The sequence below is a fragment of the Cervus canadensis genome, chromosome 33 (genome assembly GCF_019320065.1).
Source record: "Cervus canadensis isolate Bull #8, Minnesota chromosome 33, ASM1932006v1, whole genome shotgun sequence".
NCBI lineage: Eukaryota > Metazoa > Chordata > Mammalia > Artiodactyla > Cervidae > Cervus > Cervus canadensis.
The window spans coordinates 24,294,940-24,321,918 of record NC_057418.1 but is presented as its reverse complement, the minus strand read 5'-3'; the positions used below and the strand labels follow the sequence as shown (position 1 = coordinate 24,321,918).

At 41.0% G+C, this 26,979-nt stretch overlaps 1 protein-coding gene and 1 pseudogene across 3 annotated transcripts in view; one reads left to right on the top strand and one right to left on the bottom strand.

Annotated features, from left to right (window-relative positions):
• SYNE1 (spectrin repeat containing nuclear envelope protein 1) overlaps positions 1–26,979 on the top strand; it is a 474,926-nt gene that overhangs the window by 314,157 nt on the left and 133,790 nt on the right. The window contains exons 95-100 of one of the 3 annotated variants that reach the window (XM_043457157.1): positions 6,196–6,402; positions 7,911–8,084; positions 11,975–12,166; positions 18,869–19,003; positions 19,910–20,019; positions 26,124–26,280. In XM_043457157.1, coding sequence (XP_043313092.1) covers positions 6,196–6,402; positions 7,911–8,084; positions 11,975–12,166; positions 18,869–19,003; positions 19,910–20,019; positions 26,124–26,280 — 975 coding nt within the window. The remainder of the gene's footprint in view (positions 1–6,195; positions 6,403–7,910; positions 8,085–11,974; positions 12,167–18,868; positions 19,004–19,909; positions 20,020–26,123; positions 26,281–26,979) is intronic. The other 2 variants (XM_043457156.1, XM_043457158.1) reach the window with 2 other exon arrangements.
• LOC122434025 lies at positions 980–1,507 on the bottom strand (annotated as a pseudogene).

Sequence of the window (26,979 nt, the reverse complement as noted above, 5' to 3'; positions counted from 1 at the left end):
ACGCACGCACAAAAAGGATGGGGGATGAGTTGTCCAAAGGCTTGATTAGAGTGAATCTAAGTGTCACAGGCTTAGCGTCCCAGAAGAGGGTTTACAAAACTTGACTCTCTGCTTTCAGGTACTTTCTGATCACTGTGTTGGTTCAGGGCTCATCCTTCTTGTGTCCCAGGTGACAGACCACAGCTCCCAAAGACCCTTTACTGGGTCCCACAATATTTAGTAACTGAAAGTAGCATCCTGGTGGTTTGCCTTGACTTTCCAGAGTTCATAATTAAGATGCAAATTAACTCCCAATCACCAGCATCACCCCGCCTCTCAGGCATTAGTATGAAAACACACACAAACTGAATGTACAGCAGAATTATTATTTTGTTTAAGGGATCTAATGGCAAAAACTCAAAATTGCACATTAATGCTAAGTATTATAAATTAGAAACTATCCTGCGTCTTTTCTTATCATTAAGGCCAACCACATGATTTTCATCCCTTTCTAAATTGAGAGTGGTGATGCTAACAATTATAGCACTGAGGAGATGTAATTCTAATTCAGTGCTTACCCATCATTTGAACTTAACAAGTATATTAATATTCTAAGGAGAGGGAAAGAAATATAAATAATGTATGATTTCTTGTATCACCACAAATCTAACATTTTCCATCTGACCTACTTTTGCTAACTTTTGCTGTCTGTGCCTAAATTCTGCAAATTCTGGGACAGTGCTGCCCACATGGAAAGCTAATGGTATCATAATATCTAAATTGGTTTTTGGCTTCTGAAATGATACTTTAAGAATCCCAAGATACGATAGAATTACTCTTTTTTTCCTTGATGCTGCAAAAAAGCTTTATTGTTCCCATTTGGTCCAAAGCTTGAGAGAGGGCTCCAGAGTGTTAAAAAGCTGCCTAGTGGCTGCAGAGGGTTTTCAGGCAGCCCTGACATTAGGGGGACTCCTCAATGGCCACTGGTCTCCAGAGGCTCCTAGTCATGCTTGAGGGTGAGCCTTTTGAAGACATATTCGCCCAACCCAGCCTGGGGACCAGCCAGCCTGCGGAGGTGGGTCAGGTGGTCACCCATCTTCTTGTTGAGTTTCACCTCCCCATCTAGAAAGTGGTTCTCTGGGAAGTCACAGATGTGGGGGTCTGCGCAGGCAGAACCCAGGCCAGGCAGATCCAAAAGGGCCTGGCTCAAGTTCTTCTCTATGAGAAGGGCAGCTTCCAAGCATCCTGGGTTTTACCCCACTCATCTTGAGATGGCTTCCACACATCCAGAAAGAGGTCGTGACTGCCATACTGGTTTTGCATTTTCAAGAGATGCTTTGCACCCTTGCCCTTCTCCTTGGCCAGCTCGCAGAAGAAGGTGGCCCACACCGTCCAGAGCCACATCATCACGGTCGAAATAGAAACCCAGAAAGAGGGAGGTGTAGGAGACCTGCAGATGCATGTTAACCAGGCAGTTGATGGCGGCCTCCACCTCAGTGGAGTAATACTGATGAATCTGGGAGCTCATGGTTGATCAGTAATAAGGAGTTAAACTCAAAAAGTGGTGGCTGGTCCTGGTGATGGCGGACAGCTGAGTGGCTGATGCCAAAGGTTGCAACTGGAAAAAAAGTTGGAGGGTGGTCAGAGGCTGGGGCAAGGGGCATCCCTGGGTATGTTCCGTCCAAGTGCTGTTGAAGCAAGAGACAGATCTGTGGGACTGTTGAGTACACTTCGAGAATTACTCTTTTTAAATAAAGTCCAATGGAATGTGGGTAAGAGGGGCCAATATGATTTCAGCACTTTCTAAAAGTTAATAAAAATACTTCAATTTTTTTCTTTTCCCCAACACACTCTTGGAAGTAACGTTTCTTTAAAGAGCTACTCTAATTCCTATGTTTTTCCTTTAAACACCTGTCTAAATCTACTGAATTTGGGTGGAGTCTTGTGCCCTTCCTGTTACTCTCTTGAAATTGAACAATAGGTTTAATTTGAAGACATCAATGCAGTTCTTATGCTGACTTGTGGCTGTTCTGCATGTTATGGGACCTTCATTATCATGGGCAGCTAATGCTTCGTGAATGTATGTTATCTTTGCCACCTGAACCCAGTGGTGGTTTAGAGGTAGAGCTCTGAGGTTATTTTGGTTCTGTTTCTTTAATATATATAACCTCTCAAAGTTTGAGATGGACTGAGCTGATGAAGACGGTTATGAAATTCACAATGAAATTCATGTTCACCTTTCTTGTTGAACCAAATGTGCACTCCATGTTCTCCCCAGAGTCAGTTTAGAAAAGCTCAAGGTACTTTAAGCCACAGACTGGTCATACACATGCCCTCCTTGTAAACACAAGTTAGAAACACAAAGAGGAACATTTCATCTCCTCTCCTTAGTTTTGAGTCAGGTGCTGTAGGGAAGGAAACAGCTGGCCACCAGTTGAAACGAGTTACAGATCAAAGACATATTCAGCTGCTAGATCTTTTTGTTTTTTAGATTGAAGTGAAATCCGCATCACATGAAATTAACCATTGTAACGTGTACAGTTCAGTGACTTTTAGTTCTTTCACAATGTCTTAAAATCAACCCCCTCTATCTGGTTTCAAAACATTTACATCACCACAAAAGGAAATCCCATCTCCCTGTAAGTTTGGCTAGTGGGTCTTGAAGTTAAAACTTAACCTTCCCCAAAATATCCACTCTCCCCTGAGAGTAAACTGAAGCATGGACGGAGAGGCTTAACTCTAACACTATGGAAGTTAGCAGTTCTAGGATTCCTAATTCCTTTATCACTGACTTCAGGACATTCACATAGCTCCTTTACAACATTGTGAGTTTGAAAAGGAAGTAGTTCACTTCACTGTATACCTCATTGGTCAAATCCACTGAGATTAAATGAATGAGGAAGCTTTTTTTTTTCTTCTGGTTGCTTTATGATTCAGATACCTGTTTGTCTATAATAAATTGGAATTAATTCAGGTAGATATGCTGAGCACCTACTGTGTTCACAGCTGAAATAGACTTTTTCATTAACATATGATTTAGGGGGTGAAGTGAATTACCAGCACATTATACATAACCCAGCGAGATGATTGTATATTACAGTGGTGGGAGGTAAATGAAAGGAGACTCTAACAGATCTGTTGGGAAAACAAGGATTTTGAAAGTTTGAAATAGTAACAGGAGTGGGTAGGAGGCACTATTAAACATGTGAGGAAAGGCACAGGATGAGGGAGTGAGAGTGAATGTGGTGTGCATTAGCAGAGGGGGCTCATCTTGTACAGAGAATCAATGCAAAAAAAAGAAAAAAGGACAATAGGTCAGTCTAATTATGGAGAAGCCCTTAAAACAGACCAAATGATATGAATTTTATATTTTGGCAATCAAATACCAAAAATGATTATAAAATAGGAGAAAATAGCTTACTGAACAAAAAACATTTTGAATATATAACAAGCAATAACAGTCTGTAAATTTATTACAATCCTATGAAAATATACTAGCAAGTTCTTTGGTAGAGATTGATAATTCTAAATTATATCACAAATGTATGAAAAAATATATGTTGAAAATATATATTGGCTATTCTTAACTGAATAGCCAAGACAGCCTTGAAGAAGATGAATAAAATCAAAGGATGAGAGTGAGCCATAAAGCTATAATAATGATGAGAGTGTTATATTAGCAAAAACACCACATGAGTTAGTGGAACAGAACTAGAAGCCAGAAACCCCTCAGACTACATGCCTGACTCTTTGCGACCCATGGACAGTAGCTTGCCAGGCTCCTCTGTCCACGGAATTCTCCAGGCAAGAATACTGGAGTGGGCTGCCATTCCCTTCTTCAGGGGATCTTCCCAACCCAAGGATCAAACCCGGGCCTTCCACACTGCAGGCAGCTTCTTTACCATCTGAGCCACCAGGGAAGTCATCGGGGAAATGGAAATTAAAGCCGCAGTGAGATACCATTAGAAAGGTTTAAATGGACAAGACCCACAAACCGGGTGACTGTGGAATACAGTGCAGCCCTGAAAAGGGCCAGCTCTTTCTGCCTGTGTAGTCACGGTCGTGGAGGGAGTGAGAGAGGCCAGACACAGGACAGGACATCAGGAGTCACTCTGTTTCTGGAGAGCTCAAAACCAGAAGCATCTATGACTTTGCAAGCCCACCCCATGGTAATCTCTGGAAAGGAGGAAGGCTGTAACAGGATGAAGTCCAAGGGGATTGTCGAGTCCTGGGAATGTTCACTTTCTCAGTCTGGGTGCAGGGGCATGGGTAGATACAGTTTGTGAAAATTCACAGAAATGTTCACTTACTGTCTGCACTTTTCTAGATGTATGTAAATATTTCAGTATCATCGTTTACTTAAACGGCAATTGGACGTGATGACATCCTGATATTAGGGAAAAAAGAGGGTCTGTTTTTTGGTTTTAATATCCCTTGACAGCCCACTCTGAGGAGGCACTTGGCTTACAGCGAAGCCTGCGGAAGAGATGGGAATCATGCAAGTGGGGGTATACTGCAAACTATGAAATATTGGCAACTATAAAATCAGTGATTCTTTACTTGGGTCATGGTTGTCCCTCCTGTGGGGGGGCTTGTTTTTTGTTTTTCCTAATGCATCATTGAAATCCCAAATAAGAATTTCTCCTCTCAAGATTCTAGCTAAGGACTTCCCTGGTAGCCCAGTGGTTAGGACTCTGCTCTCACTGCAGACAGCATGGGTTCCATCCCTGGTCAGGGAAGCTGCATGGCACAGCCACAAAAACAGAAAGAAAAAGATTCCAGCTAAAGAGCAAATCATAAAATACAAAAAATGAGAAATGCAGCGCATAATTATGATGGCTGTTAAACAGGAGATAAGGTGCTATTCAAAGAGAGTAATAGAGTTTTGTTTTGTTTTTTTGAATGAGTAGTCCTGAAAGGTCTCTCTGAAGATGATACGGTTAACCTAAGGCTCCAAGGAGGAAGAGACCCATCTCAGGAGAGTGAGGAGAAGAGCATTCCAGACCTTGAGGGAATGGGATGTGCAGAGGCCCTGAGGCAGAAAGCACTGGGATCCTGGAGTAATTAAAGGCAGGGATGCAGTGAGCAAGAAGGAAGCCTGGTACCAGGGGCAGCCAGGTGTGAGAATGCATGAATACTGTAAGGAGTTTGGGTTTTATTTCAAAAGCAAGAAGCCACTAAGTATTGTAAAGCAAGGGAGTGAGAGGATCTGATTTATCTTTTTAAAGGGGTTTAAGCAGATACTCCACCCAGTAGACTATGAGAGCAATTCAGATAAGGAATTGGTTGTGACTTAGGTGGGAGCAGAGGAGACAAACAAGATGTTTTGGAGGTAAAAGCAGTCGTATTGCAGTAAGGGGACCCCTTCCAGAGTCTGAGAGTGGACTCTTGTCTAACACAGAAATGAATTGCCCAAGGAGACATAAAGCAAATGCTTGGGAAGCAAGTGTTAGCTGGGCCATTCAGAGACAGAGGGATGCAAAGTGGACTCACCACACCCACTCCTATTCTTTGCAAACGTCTCTGAGATAGATTCTTTAGGTAGTTAGGTCAGAGTTTTTTCCTGAGTCTCTTGGGCCTTGATTGTTCTCAACTCAAAATAATCTGCATGCCAGAGACCTTTTGGGGTGGGAGATTTTGTTCTACCTAAGCGTCCCACGGGAAAAAGGAATTAAATCCTTAGCTATAGACTTTGCACAATCTCTCTCTTTGGGAGAGATTGTGAAGAGAGAAAACAGGGTCTAGAAAGTAGCCCTGAGAAACTTCAAATTTTAGACCTGGGGAGAGGAGAAAAGTAAGGCAGGGCAATGGCATGGAAGCAGGTGACAGGTTCTTCCTGTCTGTATGATATGAGTTTGCGATTAAAATGCAGCCTTGTTCCAGACTCGGGGAAACTTGGAGTGGGAGGAGTCACGTTGAGGAAGAAAGTGATGAGTTTTATTTTCAACAGAGAATTGTGGACTCAGACAGAATTAATTGCACATACCTCCCCCCCATCAGATTACAGCCTGTTGAAAACCAGATTACTTAACTTTAAGTTACTGATGCAAATGATCTTCAAGTCAGAAACTTCCTGACTTTCAGTCTGGCAATGGCATTTAGAAACTTAGGTTAGAAGGCCCCCTGTTTGTTGGTTAAATGACTTCCAAGTGAGCTTGGCTAAGTGCCACGATTCTGCAGTGCAAAAAATCTGCACACAGGAGTGTGATTCCACAGTCTTCCCCTCAGGCTCTGATGGACGAGATTCTCATGCTCCAAGAGGAGATCAGCGAGCTGCAGTCGGCCCTCGCGGACGAGCTGGGGTCCGGGTCCCCAGGGTCCGAGCCGGCAGAGCGGCTGGCGCTGCAGTCCACGCTCACCGTCTTAGCGGAGCGAATGGCCACCATCAGGATGAAGGCATCTGGGAAGCGGCAGCTTCTGGAGGTAACAGGCCACCCTGGGGCTGCCCCTCACGTCCAGGTTAACTTCCTGGGGTTGGGTTGACAAGTATGTCCAGCTACTTACGTGATCGACATGTTTATTGTTTCCCACTCAAAAGAAGCTGGTATATTGTGTGTGCAGGGCCTCGTGAATAGAGCCCTCATGAATGAATGTGTCTTTTCACCAGTTTCTGACTCATTGCAGGCCTGCAGAACTGAGGCAGCGGAGAGCCAATACTGGGTAGACATGAGCTTTGTGGGGAATAATTGTGGAAGGTTTGCATAATAGTTTGCTGTGTTTAAATAAGACCATTTTTATGAATAGCATTGCTAATGCTGTGAAAAATAAATCCTTAGTCACTGGAAGCCAATTTAAGCACGTTAATTCATGAGCATATTCCTGCAGTTGTGGTTCTCACGTTACTTAACTTTAATATTTAACAGATAAATTTTAGTTATACTACCACACGTGTTAAAAATAAGTTATTTTCCTTTTGTTGTTGTTGTTCTGTTACCTTTCCTGGCCTTAAACATGTATGATGTTCATATTGTTGATCCTATGAAGTGTCTGTGTCCTTGTATCTCTAGGGTCTAGCAGCTTCTCTAGCACAAAATCAGTTATTATTATCTGCTTAACATTATTTTATTTAGCTGCGGATTATACCATAATTCAATGAACCTTTGTCCTTTTGTTAGGGACATAGGATATTTCCAGTTTTACCTATTTTAAAGCTGGGCTAATCGTGTATCCATATACTTTCCTGTTTTGGAGAAATTTTAAATCAACTCTAATTTATAAACAATTTAATAAATTAATTAAAAATAATAGATTATTAATAAAGTAATGTTTAAAGTAAAATACTTAAGAGTATCTTAATAATTAACCTTTGAATTCATTGACATTGTCCCCAGTCACTCTATGAAACCCATGTAGAGTTGTGAAATGAAGTGATTGGCCTGGATTTTTAAAAAATATATGGATTATTTGCCATCACTAAAGAATCCTCAGAGACGTAACCACATTTTTTGAAGTTTTGCCTTTGCTCTAGAAAGCGATGGCACTGGGCCACTCCTTCCTGAAGGAGATCACTTGCCTGAAACTGCGTGGTTCTGCCCTTTTAGGGGAACTAAATATGTTCTTCAGTTGCCATAGTCCCCACTACACGCTACAGTTTCCCATACTTTGAAGTCAAGTTACCTACTGTCTTACACCATTGACCAATTTCTGTCAATTATATTGCATCCACATTGTTCTGTAGGTGTATTATTTAAAAACAGATAACTCTAGGCATACAATCATTGTAGGAGTTTTTAAAAAATACTAATCTTGAGGTTCACCTCCTGAAATTCTGATTTACCAGTCTGTACCATGGTCTAAACACCGGGGATTGTTTTTGAAGTTTCACTGGTGGTTCTGGTGTGCAGTCAGGGCTGGGAACCATTGCTCTATGTGTTGAGTCCTGGTGATTTTGCCTCAGAGTGATCTGTGTTCCATCCCACTTAATTCATCAGGAGAAACTCAATGATCAGCTGGAGGAACAGAGACAGGAGCAAGCCCTGCACAGGTATCGCTGTGAAGCTGATCAGCTGGACCACTGGCTCTTGAACACGAAGGCCACTCTGGATGTTGCCCTGGGGTCACCCAAGGAGCCCATGGACATGGAGGCCCAGTTAGTGGACTGCCAGGTACAAAAATGGTCTCAAAGGAGTATGCCAACATCATTAAGCAGACTTTAAAAATGTATCTTTTATTGGCTGTGTCGAGTCTTAGTTATGGCATGCAGAATCTTTTGTTGGGGAGTACAGATTCTCTAGTTGTGGTACATGGGCTCCGGAGCATGTGGGCTCAGTAATTACAGCACACGGCCTTAGTTGCTCCTTAGCACGTGAGATTTTAGTTCCCTGACCAGGGATCTCAGGGGCCTTCCCAAGTAGCTCAGTGGTAAAGAGTCTGCCTGCCAATGCAGGAGCCACAGGAGATACAGGGCCGATCCCTAGGTTGGGAAGATCCCCTGGAGGAGGAAATGGCAACCCACTCCAGTATTCTTGCCAGGAGAATCCCATGGACAGAGGAGCCTGGCGGGCTACAGTCCATGAGGTTGCAAAGAATCAGACACAACTGAGTATGCATACACACACTCTCAACCAAGGATCAAACCCACGCCCCCTGCATTGCAAGGCCAGTTCTTAACTGCTGGATCACCAGGGAAGGTTCCACAAGACATGTTTTTTAACTACAGAAAAGTATAATGGTAACAAAGTGTGGTATGGATATGTGATTTTTCACAATCCATATACTTTACATATTTAGAAGAAAAACAATATCTTATGAAAGGTTAAATGAAGTCCAGATGTGGGCTTAGTCTCTTGAAAATTTTAACCAAGAGTATCTACTCTTTAGAAAATTTTCAGCTTCCTGAAGGACATTTTTTAAAAGACTTGTTCAGTCCCTCAGTCACGTCTGACTCTGCGACCCCATGGACTGCATCATGCCAGGCTTCCCTGTCCTTCACCATCTCTCAGAGCTTGCTTGAACTCATGTCAATTTTATAGTATCTGTTTTGGTGGCTAATAAGGAATTGAAGTACCCAATGCACAGAATTAGTATCAGTGACTATGGGTAAAAAACAGAATAGGTGGCCTGTTGCAATTTTGGTTCTAATTCAGAAATATTATTTGGAAAACTTGGCAAAACTGTAGTTATAGGGAGCCAGACTCAACATGGGAAGGTTGTCTTCTGGGGCAGAAAATTTCCTTCCTCAGCGTGAGGTCTTTAGAAATTAATTTAAGGGGTAATGACATCAAGGTTTTCACTGTAATATTATTTTCTTACCTCCTTATTATGGAAACATTCAAGCACATGTATAAGCATAGAGAATAGATGATGAACTCCCATGTGCCAGTCATTGGCTTCAAAGAGTATCAACATAGTAGACTTTACACATGGGTGAAGTTTGTTTTAAAAGCTCTTTCATTTAATCAGCAAGTCTAGAAAACCTAGTCTAATCTGCAAGGTTAAATATCAGTGTGCATGACTTCGTACATGTGGGACTGGAGGAAATATGCACAACCATTAATTATGAATGCCATCTTTTTTCTTAATGCATAGTATATCATTCTGGTCATCCCTTATGATTGAGATTTTTTTAATATTAATAATTATAATTTAGGTTTTTAAATTCTTTACACAACTTATAATTTTAAACTTTAAAACTATTATTATTTGTTTATTTGGCCATGCTGTGTCTTAGTTGCAGCATGTGGGATCTAGCTCCCGGATCAAGGATCAAACCTGGGCCCCCTGCATTGGGAGCACAGAGTCTTAGCCACTGGACCACTAAGGAAGTCTGTGGACAATTTATTTACGTGTCTTCAAAGCATCTCTACCTTGATGGTAGAGAATAGAGAGCCATGTGCAAGTGTTTTCTATTTCTTGTATCATCTTTTCTAAAGTTACTTTTCTGAAAAGAGACATGTATTTTTAGCATTGCCTTCTAGCACTTGAAATTACCACATGCACTCACATTTCAAAATTATTTTTCATCATTACTCCCACCTCTTCCTTTTTGATGTCTCTATTTTTATAGTTATACATAAGATGCATAGTTGAGATAATATATTTCAGGACTCTTACAAAGTATTGAAGTGGTACTTTGGCAATATTTTTCAAAACTCAGAGCCTATGGAATCACACAAATATGGGATAGTTCCTCATGCAAATAAATCCGGCATTTGAGCCAGTAGTATAATCATAGCTGTGGCTGTTATATGGAATTAGGGTCCTGTTATGACTTTTGGGGCCCAGGGTACTTTGTTTCCATGAACCTCTCTTCCTCTATAGAAATACTAAAAGTTATATTTGTATTTTGTAACTGCTTTGGGTACAGAGACTAATCTAATCTAGGGTAGTTTATCGTGGGTGCATGCTAAGTTGCTTCAGTTGTATCCCGCTCTTTGCGACCCTATGAACTATAGCCCACCAGGCTCTTCTGTTCATGGGATTCTCCAGGCAAGATTACTGGAGAGAGCTGCCATGCCCTCCTCCAGGGGATCTTCCCGACCCAGGGATCGAACCCACATCCCTTATGCCTCCTGGATTGGTAGGTGGGCTCTTTACCACTTGTACCACCTGGGAAGCCTGGGGTGATATCATTACATATTAATTATCATCATAATCATTTTTCCTCTGATTTTAAAAGAAGTGAAAGACATTTTCTTCGGCCCCTTGAAGTGTTAGGGGCCCTCAGCTCTGTGACAACCATGCCTAATGGAAAAGGTGGTCCTGCACAGAATATTAGTTTCTCAAGAGTAATCCTCAAGAAATGATCCTTTAAGGCCCATTTCAGGAAAAGTTTTACTCCTCCGTTCAGTTCTAGGTTTTGGGATCTCCCTTATGTTCTTACAAGTTGATGGTAGTGATTCTCATTTTGTACAATCTTTTCTTATTAATATATAATTGAATATAAATTAGAAAGTACTTAAGGTATAGAAAAACAGAACAGTTTCTGTAGAAAATAATATGGTTGTTATTTGTTTTGCTTGATTTTTTTAGTTGTTCTGTTTTTGGTTTTTATTTTAAATCTTACTTGGGAAGTGGGGAGACTATTTTCACTTCTTTCCTGGATTTAGCCTCCATTTTAGGAAAAAAAACCTTGTAACACTAGAGAGTTACCACAGAAAGTGAAAGTGAAATTCTTAGGAAAACTTCCAGAAATGTGAAGTTAAAAATGCCTTGTTAAAATTGCATTATATAAAAGATAAAAACAGGGGGACTTCCCTGGTTGTCCAGTGATTGAGATTCCACCCTTCCAATGCTTCCACCCTTCAGTCCCTGGTTGAGGATCTAGGATCCCACATGCCAGGTGGCATGGCCAAAAAAAAAAAAAACGACAGAAATAATACAAAAAGTTAAAAGAGCACTAGTCTGCAAAAACTCCTTTTCAAAACATTTTTCTTTGAGAAAAAAAAAAAAAGAGTCCTTTTTAAATTGACACAAAGAGTTGATCATGTGACGTCTTTACTATTATTAGCCACAAGCATAACGTGTGTGCATACATTGCACACACGCTCAGACACTCAGTCGTGTCCAACTCTGCGACCCCCTGGACTGTAGCCCTCAGGCTCTTCGCTCCCTGGGATTCTCCAGGCAAGAATGCTGGAGTGGATTGCCCTGTCCTCCTCCAGGGGGCACTTCCCAACCCCAGGACTGAACCTGGATCTCCTGTGTCTCCTGCACTGGTAGGCAGATTCTCTTACCACGGAGCCACCTCTGACACTAAAATAACAGAACAGTCATAGTAGGGTAACGCTAAGGCCTGCTCTTTTCTCCTTATCTGTTGGCTATATAGAATGTGCTTCCCCTAATCTTAAATAAGAGAGAAATTAGGAGGCTCAAAGAGTTGTTAAAACCTATATACCACTCGAAGTTTGTACGAAAACTAGGGGGAAAAAAAACAAACCTGGAGGCGTGTTGTTTTGATGAAAGACTTAATGAAGCGCTGGGCTTCGCTGTGAGACGTGCTCCTTGCAGAGGCGCCCAGGCCGTGTCAATTTCAACCTGATTTCTGTTGTTCTAGAATATGCTGGTGGAAATTGAGCAGAAGGTGGTGGCCTTATCAGAGCTCTCGGTGCACAATGAAAACCTGCTGCTGGAGGGCAAGGCTCACACCAAGGACGAGGCCGAGCAGCTGGCAGTGAAGCTGAGAACCCTCAAGGGGAGCCTCCTGGAGCTGCAGAGGGCGCTGCAGGACAGGCAGCTCCACATCCAGGTGAGGCGTGGTACTTACCCAGGGGCTCATCTTGGCACAGCTGGCCTGCCCTTCTGAGCACGGGACACATGAACGGGATGGCTGGGGAACAGCACATGCTTGTGTGTGTACCTGCTTTACACATGTTCTGGAGTAGGTTTTTTTTTTAATATTTGTTCATTTGGCCCCACTGGGTCTTAAACTGTAGCACTCGGGATCTTCAGTCTTCGTTGGGACGTGTAGGGTCTTTAGTTGGGGCACGTGGGATCTAGTTCCCTGGCCAGGGATCGAACCCAGGCCCCCTGAATTGGGCACTCCGAGTCTTAGCCACTGGACCACCAGGGAAGTCCCTGGCATAGGTTTCCACATAGGCTTTGTAAGAGTTGTTTGAATCCAGAGACCTGGAAATTGCAGCATAGGAAAAGAAAACAAAATGAAAATAATTACCAAAAGCTAGCAGCTGTATCATTTAAAAGAAAATTCATAAATATAGGTCATAGATTAAGATACCCTGTGGCAGTGTTATATTTCCCCTTTATTTCTCCTGTGTTCTACTTTTCAGATAGACTCTTTAATTTATGCACACAAGTTTAGACTTGTCATGTATTCCAGGCAAATTGAACATTTTTACTATCATGTAATGGCCTTCACGTTCCCCAATAGTGATTTTTGTTTTAGATGACTAGAGCTTTTTTTTGGATAATATTTGCCTAGTATATCTTTCAATTTTCCATTGATTTAACCCTTTCTAACTCCTTATATTTTAGATTTGTTTATTATAAAGAACATTTTGGTATATTTTGTTGGTTTTAAACATATCTAATCAGAAAACCTCTGACTTGTAAAAGAGCAGGGTTAATCTGTTTAAATTCATTGTGACTACTGATATGTTTGAAATTTTATTCTTACTTTTTTTTTCTATTTTGTCCTGCTCTTTCTATTCTTCTTTCTCCATTTTAACTTTTGCTTCTAGGTGATTGAATGCTTTCCTTTGTTTTTTCCTCTACTTTTTACCATGCATACCTAATAAATTCTAAGTTATTATTTTATTCTTGTTCCAGATCAACATAAGAAACTCATAACACATTCACTCAGATTTCTAGTATTGTCTAATATTTTGATTTTGTTTGTTTTTCATCTCTACATGTTAGAATTATTATCTTACACAAATATTAAGCAAATGTTTATTGCAAAGCCACGATGTGCCAGCCACTATTCTATATGATAGAGTGAAGGAGCAAGGGCAAAATCTATCTGTATATGTATATATCTATGTATTCCATCTTCAAGAGATTATGTTTGGGGGAGACAGATAGTAATATAAAATTAAGGTGTGTTGTTATATGCTAAGTTAGAAGATGATAAGAGCTGTTGGTGAAATACTATAAGGCAGATAAATAAGGAAAGTTGGGACTGGGTGGATTTGCAATTTTAAATAGGGTGACCAATGAAGCCTCCCTCAGCTTACGTTTGAAGGAGTGAGCCGTGTAGACATGGAGGAAGAGAATTCCAGGCTCAGAGAGGGGGAAGTAAGGGCAGAGGCCCAGGGTAAGGAGGGCCCAGGGTGCAAAGGACCTTGTAGGCATCGTATGCACTTTGGCTTTGACTCTGGGGAAAATGAGGAACCACTGGAGTATTTGGGGGCAGAGGAGTGACAAGATCAGATTTTACCTGTTGTAGGGGACCAGCATGGAAGCTGAGAGACGAGTTAGGAGGTTAGAGGTGATGAGAACTTACCAGGTTGTGGATAATTAGGAAAGTGAAAACTCTCGAGGAACAGAACTTGGGGAAGGAGAAGTAATTGGGTCACTGGTTTCATTTGGACAGGCTAGGTTTGAGATGCCTGTCCAATGTCAAGCAGCTGTTGGGATTCAGCAGACAGATCTAGACTGAACTGCCAGCCTCTAGACGGTCTTTGTTGTTGTTGTTCGTGCCATAAGTCATGTCAGTTCCCCCACCAGGGACTGAACTCACACCCCTGCATTGGGAGCTCCGGGTCTTAACCACTGGACTGAAGGGAAGCCCCTAGATGGTCTTTAAGGGCATGAGACCCCATGAGATCACCAAGGGAGTGAAGAGAGATAAAGAAGACCAAGCCCTTGGCCACTCCAGTGTGAAAAGTTAGGAAGATGTAGAGGAACCCCGAAAAAAAGAGTAAAAAGGAAACACCAGTGAGGTGGGAAGAAGACCAAGATTTGGGTTTCTAGGAGACACGTGAGGGCAAGTGAGGTAAGATGAGAACTGAGAACTGACCGCTGGATCTGGCAACACGCAGGTCTTCTATGACCCCAACTACAACTATTTCAGTGAAATAGTGAAGGCAAAAATCACTCTAAGATGAAAGCGAGAATGGAGATAGAGAGGAAGAGGGCAGGAAACAGGAGTTTCACTGTCATGGGAGCAGAGGAATGGAATAAGCTATAAGAAGCAGGTTAGAAGAAATTCATTCCATTTTAAGATCAGAAGAATAATGACATGTTTACAGGGAGACGGAAACAACTCAGTAGAGGAAAAATTGATGAAAAAGAAAAAGACTGCAGCAAAAGCCTTTTTCTGTAGAAGGGAGAAAATCAGATCCAAGGGGCAGGGGAATGGTCTTGGAACCAGTGTCAGGAGGGAGGGGAAAAACTGTACTTGAGTAGAGATGCTGGCAGGGGACACGGCACAAATACCGTAGTGGGAGCTTAATGCACATTCACTGTGATTGCTTCTACTTTCTCAGTGTAATGATTTTTTTCTGGCTAAACTATGTGTTTTCAGTTCTTTGCTAAGTATGTGATTATATGATCTGGAACATCAAACCTAGTCAACAGAAAACTATTAAAAGCAATGGAAGAATTTAGTAAAAAAAAAAAAATTATTAAAAAAAATAGAATTCATAACTTTCCTATATATAAATTAAAAGTTAGAGAAATAATATGCCATACATTTCCATCTAAAACATGAACAAAATATAAAATATATGAAATCTCAACACTTTAAAACCTGAGTGATACCAAAACAAGTGGAAATATAGAGATTTTATTTTTAGATAGGTGATTTCAAATTTTCCTCTGTTAAAACATAAATGTAAGTTATTCTCAATTAAAATACTAACTGTATGTTTTTAAATGTGCCAAAATGATACCAGGTAAACCCGGAATAAGGGCTTCCCCGGTGGCAGTGGCAGAATCCACCTGCCAATGTAGGAGACCCAAGAGTTGCAGGTTTGATCCCTGGGTTGAGAAGATCCCCTGCAGTAGGAAGTGGCTACCCATTCCAGTATCCTTGCTTGGAAAATCCCATGGGCAGAGGAGCCTGGCAGGCTACAGTCCGTGGGGTCACAAAGAGTCAGATATGCCAGAGTGACTGATCACACACACACATATGAATGCCGCCTATCAGTGAATAATCCACTCCGGTGAATCCCCTCCACCTCACCCCAAAATTGTTTACTTCTCAGTTCAACTCTTTACGACCCCATGGACTGCAGCACGTCAGGCTTCCCTGTCCATCACCAACTCCCAGAGCTTGCTCAAATTCATGTCTGTCAAGTCGGTGATGCCATCCAACCGTCTCAATCTCTGTCGTCCTTCTCTATGACACAGGCATATAATACTTCTTGAATTACGTGATATCTTTCTTTGTAATAAGTTTGTCATTTTCGCACATTATCATTCATCCAGGGAGCAGACAGTTCATCCTATATAAATAACAAAATGCTTTCTAAAGAAGTGTTTTATTTAATGTTTAGCATTCTCCAATCCTCACTAATCTTCCAAGGAATGTTCCTGGCAAAAATGGTTACTCTTCTAGTATTTCCAAAATAAACAGCTTACATAGCCCCACCCAAGCAGAAGCCTGTTGGAGAATAAGAGCCACCTTATTTCCTATTCCCTAGATAGGTCAGAAAACTGTTATCAGACCTCAGAGCGTGTAATTAATGTTAATTTTATGCCTTAGGTCAGTACCTCTGTATTTCAGGGGGAAAGGGAATGAAGTTTGAACTGTTCCTTAATCATTTTTTGCTTCCTGTGGTCCAAAGGTTATGTTTCAAAACAGTGAAATCAGCCAGAGAAAAATTTATTAACTGAGAAACCAAACCTAACCACAGAGAAAACACATACTAGTCATGTGCTTTTGATGCTGATAAATTTCCTTTTTTCTAAAGCTGTGGATTCAATTAGTCAAATAGGAGACCCTTGCTTAGATTTTGTTTTAGAATCTAAGTAGGTGTCTGTGCATGTAAATGTGGTTAAGCCGCCCTGTAGACCTGGCATTTCAATTGTTATTTTCCCAAGTACAATTGGTCTCTTTCGCTGGTGTGAGGAATTTGAAATCAGAGCTCTCAGTCAACTGTAGTTAACTTGCAGAGAAGGGTGAACTGGAGCCCTGAGAAGTTTCCAGGAGTCTCCAGGCTGGGCTGTGAAAGCAAACCTTTTCTGAAGAAGGGCAGAGAGGAAGTGGCGGGAATTCACCAAAGAGAGTCCGCAGGTCACGGCTATGGCCACTGTTTGTCACTGGGTCTCTGCCTGGGGACAGCTTTCAACTTGTCCCACTGACTTCTTTGGGGTCATTCTCTACAGATCCCTTTTGACTTTCTGTTTCATCCTTGCCTGGAAAAGCCAGGATATCTTAGAGCTTATTCTGGGTCAATGGAACATCCTCAGATGAGAAAACTCTGCTTCATGCAGAAAAGTGTGGGCTTCGGTCCTGGAGGAATGCACCACCACCCCAAACCTCCCACCTTCAGGAAAATCACTGCTTGCCTGAAAGAGGCGCTCCTGGGAGGGTGGGGAACCTATTGAACTCGAGTCATCTGTTCTGAAGATCCTGTAAAATGCAGGTAGCATGTTTTAGACCAATGGTGCTACCACTGTCCTATCTCAAGCACGTTCTATTTACTGCCGAGCTGGATCATCTTCAAGGAAAGAAGGCGCCTGTGAGCTGAGGTGGTTCAGAATCCGGGAAAGGAGGATGTATAAACACGGACACTACCTGTAGATTTCTCTGTTGCCTTCACCGCATCTCAAGTGCTGGTATCAAATGATCTCAAACATTTTAGTTTAACCATGAGATTCTAATAAGTAAGACAGAGGGAAACAGACCCCATCTATTTCCCTGTAAGAGTTGGTGTAAAATTCTGGAAAGAAAAGGAAGGGAAGGGTCCTGTGGGCAGTCAGGCAGGGTAAGCTATTGTAGCTGGACCCCACACTGAGGTCAGGTTTGGCAGAGAACAGAGGCCAGGGGGGCAGCAGTTCAGTAGGATGGCTCCTCCATGGAAACACCCCAAAGAATGTTCCCTTCCTATGTGCCCACCCCCGGCCCCTCTGCATGCTTCAGTCATACTTGCCCCTCCTCTGCGGTCTCTGAGACACCAAGTTGCTTTCCCCTCTGGCCTTTGCTCCAGTGGTTCCATAGGCCTAGAGGCCCCCACCCCATCATTTATTCAGGCAGTATCAGTGTTAATTGCTCAGTCATGTCTGATTCTTTGCGACCCCTATGGACTGTAGCCCACCAGACTCCTCTATCCTTGGAATTCTCCAGGGAAGAGCACTGGAGTGGTTTGCCATGCCCTCCTCCAGGGGATTTCCCAACCCAAGAATCGAACCCGGGTCTCCTGCACTGCAAGCAGATTCTTTACCATCTGAGCTATCAGGGACGCCCTCATCTCACAACACACAAGCTGTCACCTCTGAAGACGCCTTTTGCTACCCAGACTAAGAAACCCTCCCTCTTCACTTGCCAGCCCATTCTCTGGTTTCACATTCTTTGCAAGTCTTATCACCATCCCAGTTTATCTTGTCTATTTATTGTCTGTTATCCCAGCAGGCCTTTGTCTGGCTTCTGAGCCAAATAAATCCCCTCCACTTCTCTCCAGTGCCCTAAACAGTGCCTGACACACGTGGGTGCTAAGAGCATTTAGTGAATGCGTCTTACCAACATGGTGTAATTTATCCTTTGGCGTATAAATACATTTTAGTAGAAAGGTGCTCATTCAGAACTAATTCCATTCTAATACAAAATATTCTGTTTGTTGTTTAGTGCTGTCTGACTCTTTTGCAACTTATGGACTGTAGCCCACCAGGCTCCTGCGTCCATGAGATTGTCCAGGCAAGAATACTGGAGTGGGTTGCCATCTCCTTTTCTAGGGGATCTGCCTGACCTAGGGATTGATCCCACGTCTCCTGCGTCTGTTGCATTGGCAGGCAGATTCTTTACCACTGAGCCACCAGGGAATCCCATGCAGTATTTTAGGGCCTCTTAAATTCCATCGGAATAGTCTAGCAGGAATAATAAACCCCTGCCCAGGTAATAGGTAATTACTTTGGCTTTCTCCTTTAGCCACACTCTGTCGAAGCCAGAGTGGCAACAGATGGCAGTGGAATCTAGTCCTGGTGGGGATAGGAAAGGGAGGAAGACCTAGAGTTATATTCTTGTGGAAGAAATTCCAGAATAATGTCTGCTGACCACATCAGTCAGCTAAAAAGCCTAGCCGCGACATGGCAGTTCCCCCGACCCCCTTAATATTTCTGAGTATAATCATCTATTTATTGTTCTGTTTCCTGCAAATGCCATAATAAATTCCATGGGTTTTGTGGTACCATTTTTTTTTAATGTGGTTTCACGTCCAAATGGAGTCACTTTGGTTTTATTATTCAGACCACAGTAAAGGAGCCATCACTGTTTTGGTTAAGGTCTTCCTGTGGGTAGTATGACTCTTGATTTCTCCCTCGTTAAAAGCAGGGGACAGCCCAGGAGAAGGAGGAGAGCGATGCTGACCTGGCTGCCACTCAGAGCCCCGGGGTTCAGGAATGGCTAGCTCAAGCTCGGAGCGCGTGGACCCACCAGCGACAGAGCAGCCTCCAGCAACAAAAAGTAACACACTTCCTGCTTCTTTCGCCTGCAGATCAGCCAAGCATGCACTTTGAGAGAAATGTTTTAGAAAGACAAGTTCCTTCTGTGCTGAAAACAGAGTGCCCCTTTATCTTTATTTTGGACTTAAGCAGAACCTGGCTGTTTCCATTTACTTTTGACCACCGGGAAGACTGGTCATTTTAAAGTCGGTTCTCTAAGAAAAGCTTCTGCTTAGTTTTAAAATAGTGTAACTCAATTATAATCTGCCCTCTATTTCTAGCTTGCCCCAATTTGAGTCTATTATATATAATAAAAGCCTCAGGAAGGCCTCTGAGAATTGGTAAATATCTAAGTTGTACTTTCTTATGAAATTTGCTTTCAAATTTTTAGTAGATGCCATCACTAAACAGGACTACAAATTACTGCCTATGAAACAAATGAGCTTTGATTACTCAGAATGACATCTCATTAATACCTTCAGTTTATGGATAGGACATATTAAAATATTTCTCAAAGAGTAAAACTGAGTCCAATTGGTGATCCAGTTTATCAAGCAAGTGGGAAATTGAAGAGAGCTGTTGCTCTCATGTCTCTTTCAGCTTGAACAAGGCAGTTATCAATCTTGAAAAGTTAAAGTGCATTTTGGACCACTTGGGGGCGCCATTGCCAAGCAAAATTTTCTTTTCTCATTTCCTAACCCCCACCAAGATTATTTAAATGTCATTTTATCAAAGCCAAAGAAAGCTACAGAGGACTTGGAGACACCTCTGAACAGTTACCTAAGCCACACCTTTTATGTAATGTGCTAACTTAAAAACATACTATTGTACCAAAGTTCTCTGAGGATTTTCTAGACATGAAACTGTGGTTGGAGACAATAATTATAAAGTAACAAAGATATTTTTATTTTTCCTTTTCCTTGAGCAGGAGTTGGAGCAGGAATTGGCAGAGCAGAAGAGCCTCCTCCAGTCAGTAGCCAGCCTTGGAGAGGAAATTCTAACGCAGCACTCAGCTGCAGAGACCTCTGGTGGTGTTGGGTATGTTTCTTTTCTTCTTTGGGGGTTTTTTGTTTTTAATTCACCATTTTGTTTTATTTTTTAGATTCCACATTTAAGTGATATCATACAGTATGTGTCTTTCTCTGTCTGACTTATTTCACTAAGCATAATACCCTCCAAGTCTTACCTGTATTGCTGCAAATAGAAAATTTTTTCATTCTTTTTTATGGCTGAGTAATTTTCCGTGTGTGTGTGTGTTTGTGTGTGTGTGTACACATATCACATCTTCTCTAACTATTCATCTCTTGATGGACATAGGTTGCTTTATCTGAACATTGGGGTGCATGTATATTTTTGAATTAGAATTTATTTTCTCCAAATATATACCCAGGAGTGGAATTGCTGAATCTATTGCATTTCTGTCTTTAGCTTTTTGAGAAATCTCCATATTGTTTTCCATAGTGGCTACACTAATTTACATTCCCACCAACGGTGTCCATGATTCTCTTTTCTCCACATCCTCACCAACATTTGCTATTTATGATCTTTTTGATGACAGCTCTCCTGATAGGTGTGAGGTGATGCCTCACTGTGGTTTTGCTTTACATTTCTCTGATGACAGTCTATTGTTCTCTTCTTAATGCTGTTGTCCTGACATTTGAAAAATGGTCCAGAGGTTAGGACTCCAAGCTCTCACTTCCAAGGGCCTGGGCTCAATCCCTGGTCAGGGAACTAAGATCTCACATGCCCTATGGACAGAAATTTTAAAAATGAATAAATAAAAGTAAACATCTCCTTTAAAATTTTATTTGAATATCTTTTGCAAAAATTTAATTATTTCATTTTTACTTTATGATATTAAATCTACTTGTATTTTGAATGTTTAGTTGAGCGGCATAAGTATAACTAGTAATTACAATGGATAACTTCCTTTTCCTCTTTCTAGTATGCTTAGCATATCTGTCCAGGGACAATGCTTATTTAATACATTTTTGAAAATCAAATAATAAATGCATTATAAAATTAGATACATGATATTTATTAGATACATGATATTTATGACTGAATGATTTTATCTAACTGGAAAACATTTCCCTTACAAGAACTTATCTGTCTTCTTCTAATATCATTCTGACAAATAAATGTATGTGTCTTGTAAGTATATTGACTTTTTTTTTTTTAATTTGACTGTACTGCGAGGCTTGTGGGGTGTTAGTTTCCCAACCAGGGATTGAAACCGGGACTGCTGCAGTGAAAGCCTGGAGTCCTTTCCACTGGACCACCAGGGAACTTTTCTTGATGATCTGTTTCTACAATTTCTATATATAAAGTCATTGAACTTTGAGTCCTGGTTTGGAGTAGAGACTGAAAGTCTTACACTCAGGAAAGTAAAGTGTTGAAAGAAAATTTAAAGAAAGGGGAGAATTTTCAAGTTGAAGAGTCTGGTTTAAAAGGTAGGAAGGCAAAGACACTGAAGCAGAGGGGAAGTGTCCCTGTATCGTGAGGCAGGTCTGGGTTTTATTCTGGTTCCGCATCTGTCACCTTGGAAAAGGAACTCAACCCCGAGACTTCGTTTGCTCACCAGTAGAATGAGACTAATAATTGACAGCCATCATCACAGAAGGGTTGTGAACACTGTGAATGTCAATCGAAAAGATACATAGGAGAACTATCTTTAAAATCTAAAACATTAAAAAAAGTTTCAGCAAAACCTCTGTGTTCTGTTCATGCAATATTCAAGGTTGAAATTCAGCAGTAGCATCCTTTGACAACCAACATGTTTCAAATAGCTTTAATCCCATGGACTCCAGTGTTCTCAGTTCTGAGCATTTGTTTGGAGGAAATGCATATTATAAAGATGATTTTGGAAATACTGTTTATAATACCATATAAAAAGACAGAAATACCTATTAGTAAAAAAAGAAAAAAGAAAGCCTAAGAAAATATTTTTGCCTATATAATCTTAACACAAATTTTGTAACAATATCAATAACAGTCTGTGATAAATCAAGTAAAATATGTGATATAAAATTGAGTATAAAGTATATGTATGAGTAAGACCCAGACTAGATGTAGATGATCAAAAGTAACTTTAGTAAAGTCGGCTTGGAGGGTTTTCTTTCCTTTTTTTTTTTTTTAATTTAATTAATGCTGACATAATGTTGCTGACATATGACAAAAGTGTTGATTATATATGTATATACATCTAGGAAATAGGAAGATACTCAAGGGGGAAAAAGGAATAAAGAATACTGATAACAGCTAATAGATAATCAATTTAAAGAATAGAGATGAATAAGATTATGCTGCTGCTGCTAAGTCGCTTCAGTCGTGTCCGACTCTGTGCGACCCCATAGACGGCAGCCCACCAGGCTCCCCCGTCCCTGGGATTCTCCAGGCAAGAACACTGGAGTGGGTTGCCATTTCCTTCTCCAGTGCATGAAAGTGAAAAGTGAAAGTGAAGCTGCTCAGTCGTGTCGGACTCTTTGAGACCCCATGGACTGCAGCCCACCAGACTCCTCCATCCATGGGATTTTCCAGGCAAGAGTACTGGAGTGGGTTGCCGTTGCCTTCTCCAGAATAAGATTATAACATCTGTAATCAGGAACTCCATAAAAATAACCTTAATAATGTAAAAATTGTGTTAAAATATAGTGGAGTTTTAAAATTCTTTTGTTATGGTTGTGCTTAGAAATGCCAATAAGACCATAACATGTTATCTGTGTAAATCTACAGTGAGGAGCTCTGCCTCTCCCATGGTGACTAAGTCGAGGCTTGCTGCCACTTTGCATTTTCTCTTTCTGGTTCTTCTAAGATGTTTACTCATCCCTGTTGGTTTTCTGAATATTTCTGCCAAACTCTATTTTTACAAAGAACCCGTCCACACGTTTCTTTCTCATCATACGTAGAGTTATGAAAGCAGCTGTAAGGACCTTCTGCAGCTTTCTTGCCATATTTTTTTTTTCTTCCCTTGGCCTTTAGCTTTGGAAAGGGCCCAGATGAAAGACAAACAACTATAAATTGCTCTTTCAAATCTAAGACTATTTTAAAGAGAAATCTGCGGTTCAGTACTGGCTTTCTGTGTAAGATTTAGTCTAAAGACTGCTTATAAATTCTTTAATTAAAAAAAAAATATTTAATTTTTATGCAAATTCTTTAGAAAAATCTTTAAATCTGGTTGATTACAGTTCAGTCATGCCTTTCAAGCCTTGGGTAAATATACCAAGCAAACAAACAAACATGAACAATGTCCAGAAGCTGAAAGAAAAACATGTATATATTTTTCAAAGAACAGAATGACGTTTGTGGGAAAAAAGTATATATTCAGCCTTCAACGTTTTAGCTGATTTTCTAAGACTATCACCTGTGAGTTGGTTTATGGAAAAATCCCTTTGGGAGGGATGTGACTTGCTTCATGGTTACAGATCCATTGAATGAAGAAGTACTTTGTGATGTACTGGAGAATTGAAGGGGTCCTTCCAAAATTACTAAGGAAATTCAACTGGAAATGAATCAATATAAATATCAAAGGGAAGGAAGAATATTTTCTATGGGAAAAGAAAAGCTGTATTCTAAATTAAAACTGATCTGCTGGTGGCATTTTATGTGTCAATGATTAAATATAGGACTGCTGCTGCTGCTGCTGCTAAGTCGCTTCAGTCGTGTCCGACTCTGTGTGACCCCATAGACGGCAGCCCACCAGGCTCCCTTCCCTGGGATTCTCCAGGCAAGAACACTGGAGTGGGTTGCCATTTCTTTCTCCAGTGCATGAAAGTGAAAAGTGAAAGTGAAGTTGCTCAGTCATGTCCAACTCTTCGCGACCCCATGGAGTGTAGCCTACCAGGCTCCTCCATCCATGGAATTTTCCAGGCAAGAGTACTGGAGTGGGGTGCCATTGCCTTCTCCAAAATATGAGACTATATAGATATTAAATATCCTCTGGTTTCATATACTAAATTGTTATATAAACATGAATGAATTAAAACTGCTATGATAGTCCACCATCTCAAAAGAACACAATAAAGAAATGTAATTTCAGAAGAAATTTTGAAAATAATTTTTATTTACTTCTTTGTATTTGGCTGTGAAGGGTCTCTGGCTTTTCCCCAGCTGCAGCGAGCAGGGGCTGCCGTCTAGTGTCTGAGCACAGGCTTCTCACTGCAGTGGCTTCTCTTGTGGTTCCTGGGCTCGAGAGCACTGGGGCCATAGTTGTGGCTCATGGGTTTCTTGGTCCATGGGCTGAGTTAGTGCGTGGCATGTGGGATCTTCCCAGACCAGGGATTGAACCCCCATCTCCTGCATTGGCAGGAAGATCCTTTACCACCAGGCCACCAGGGAAGCCCTAATTTCAGGAGAATTTTAAAGCGTTTTTTTATTTTAAAAGATTTTTAAAAAGCAGAAAATCCAGAGACTAACATAACCAACAAAATTAGAAGTATCAGTTTTATTTTTTAACTTCAGTTCAGTCGCTCAGTCGTGTCCGACTCTTTGCGACCCCATGAATCACAGCATGCCAGGCCTCCCTGTCCATCACCAACTCCCGGAGTTTACTCAAACTCATGTCCATCCAGTCGGTGATGCCATCCAGCCATCTCATCCTCTGTCGTCCCCTTCTCCTCCTGCCCCCAGTCCCTCCCAGCATCAGGGTCTTTTCCAATGAGTCAACTCTTCGCATGAGGTGGCCAAAGTATTGGAGTTTCAGCTTCAGCATCATTTAGCTTATCATTTTTTAACTTAGTATCACTTTTTTAGATCAATGCATGTTGATACATATAGATCTAGTTTTTTCATTTTAACTGCTTGAGAGTGTTTTATCTTGTGATAGTAACAACTTTTCTTCTTGATGGGCCTTTACACTGTTGCCATTTTTTTTTTTTTTTTTTGGCTTTCCCTAGCATTCTTTTATTTTATTTTTGATTATGCCCTGTGACATGTTGGACCTTAGTTCCCCCCAGGGATGGAGCCTGCACCGCCTGTAGTGAAAGCGCAGAGTCTTAAACACTGGACTGCCAGGGAAGTCCTCACTAGCACTGTGGAACTTAACTTTCTCACATGTCTTTAGGTGTCCAGGTGAAAAAGATTCTCTAAGATATGTCCTAGAAATAGAACTCTTGCATCAGAGCCTAACAGATCATTTTTTAAGGCTTTCTTCAACAAACTTACTTGAAGAAACCATTGTATTCAATACTTATTCTGAAATGCATTGGCTTTGGGGTAGTGTATAATATTCTGCCAATAAAGCTTTTATTTTTTTTCCTTCGCTTGATCAAAAGTTTCCATCAAAATAACAATTACTCTCTAGCATAACATGGCTTTTGGATGACATGGTTCTAGTTAGGACTTCAAAACCCCTGAATACAAACTAGGACCTATTGGAGCTAGAGTCTCCCAGGTTCTTACCGTTGCCATTACCATCAGTGTTAGGCCCCACTGATTTGGTGGCTGTATTTTTATCGGATAGGGTCAGAGGTGTTATTCGTCTCTTCTCCAAATTACTTGGAGAAATACTCCAAATACTTCTGCACAGTAAGTACAGTCTTCATTTTAAAGATGAGAAAGTTGAGGCTCTGAGAAATGAAGCAAATTGCTCAAAGTCACAGATCTGATGTTCTGTAATGGAACCCTGATCTGTCTCCCCTTCAAACCCATAGTCATCTCAGAGGTCACACTGCTGCCTCTTTAAGGATGATGCTGTGCCTTCCTTCCACCTTCTGTACTCCTCTTCCATGTTCTGAAACCTGGTCTGTAGTATTTTCTTTAGACTCAGGGTAAAAACTCTCAATAGACAGTATTGTTAGGGTTTTTTAATTTGTGGACTCTTTGCCAAAGGCTACCACTCTGATCATATGTTTTCTGATTCTAAAAGTTACAATTATTTTTATCTTTAATGCTGAGCTATTTTCAGGGTTTTTTTTTTTTAATTTATTGTCCTCATGGTTCAATTTTAAGATCAGTAAGAAAGTACTTGTTTTACTGTTTGTCTCAAGTTTTCTATTTTAATTTATATTTTTAAAGTGTAAGCCAATGACTGAGATAATCTGATTCCAATTGTAGAGGCCAGATCTAGTGCACGTAATAAATTACCTAGAGCTTATTGCCTTTTTATGCACATTGTAAACTTAGATTATTTATTCTTCTAATAGCGAAAAACCTGATGTGTTATCCCAGGAGTTGGGGATGGAAGGGGAGAAATCACCTGCTGAAGACCAGATGAGAATGAAATGGGAAAGCCTACATCAGGAATTTAGCACCAAGCAGAAACTACTTCAGAATGTTCTGGAGCAGGAACAGGAGCAAGTGGTACTGAACATTTTGCTTTTACGTATTAACTAATGTAGAAGATTTACAGCTTATGCTATGGGAATGATATAACTGTGCAGCAATCCATATTTCATTATCAATTCCAAAATAAGAAAACAAATGACTCATCCTACACTCTCTTAACAAGCCTGTTTCACATATCCCTTTATAATTATATATTTATATGTGGAAATTTATGTGACTGCTAGATACTGTTCTCCTCAGAGAAGATTAATATCTGATGACTCATTAGCAAAAACCATTAAATATAAATGCTGTCCTCCCCACCTGGCCCCCCTCTTTCGTTTCCCACAGCTTTGAAAATTAAGGATATACACATCCAGGCCAAAAGAAATGCTATGTATCTGTCAGTAAATTATCATGATATATTATTTTCCATTGCTACTTCCAGTATTTAATCATTTCAGAAGATCCTAATGGGAAACATACTGGGACCTCAGTGGAACTAAAGGAAGGGGAATTCAGAGTCAGTTACAGTGGTCACCGACCCCTCTATAGGCCAGTTCCTAAGATGGGCGGGTCCTTGTGTGATGTTGGACTTGATTCCACCAAGCAAGCCAAATCCAGTGGAATTAAGTATAGCAACAGAAGGTTCCGTATAGATAACAGCTATTAGTTCACCCTAAGCAGAAGCCAGAGAACAACAGTCAGAGGAATCCGCCCCTTAAAGATCTAACA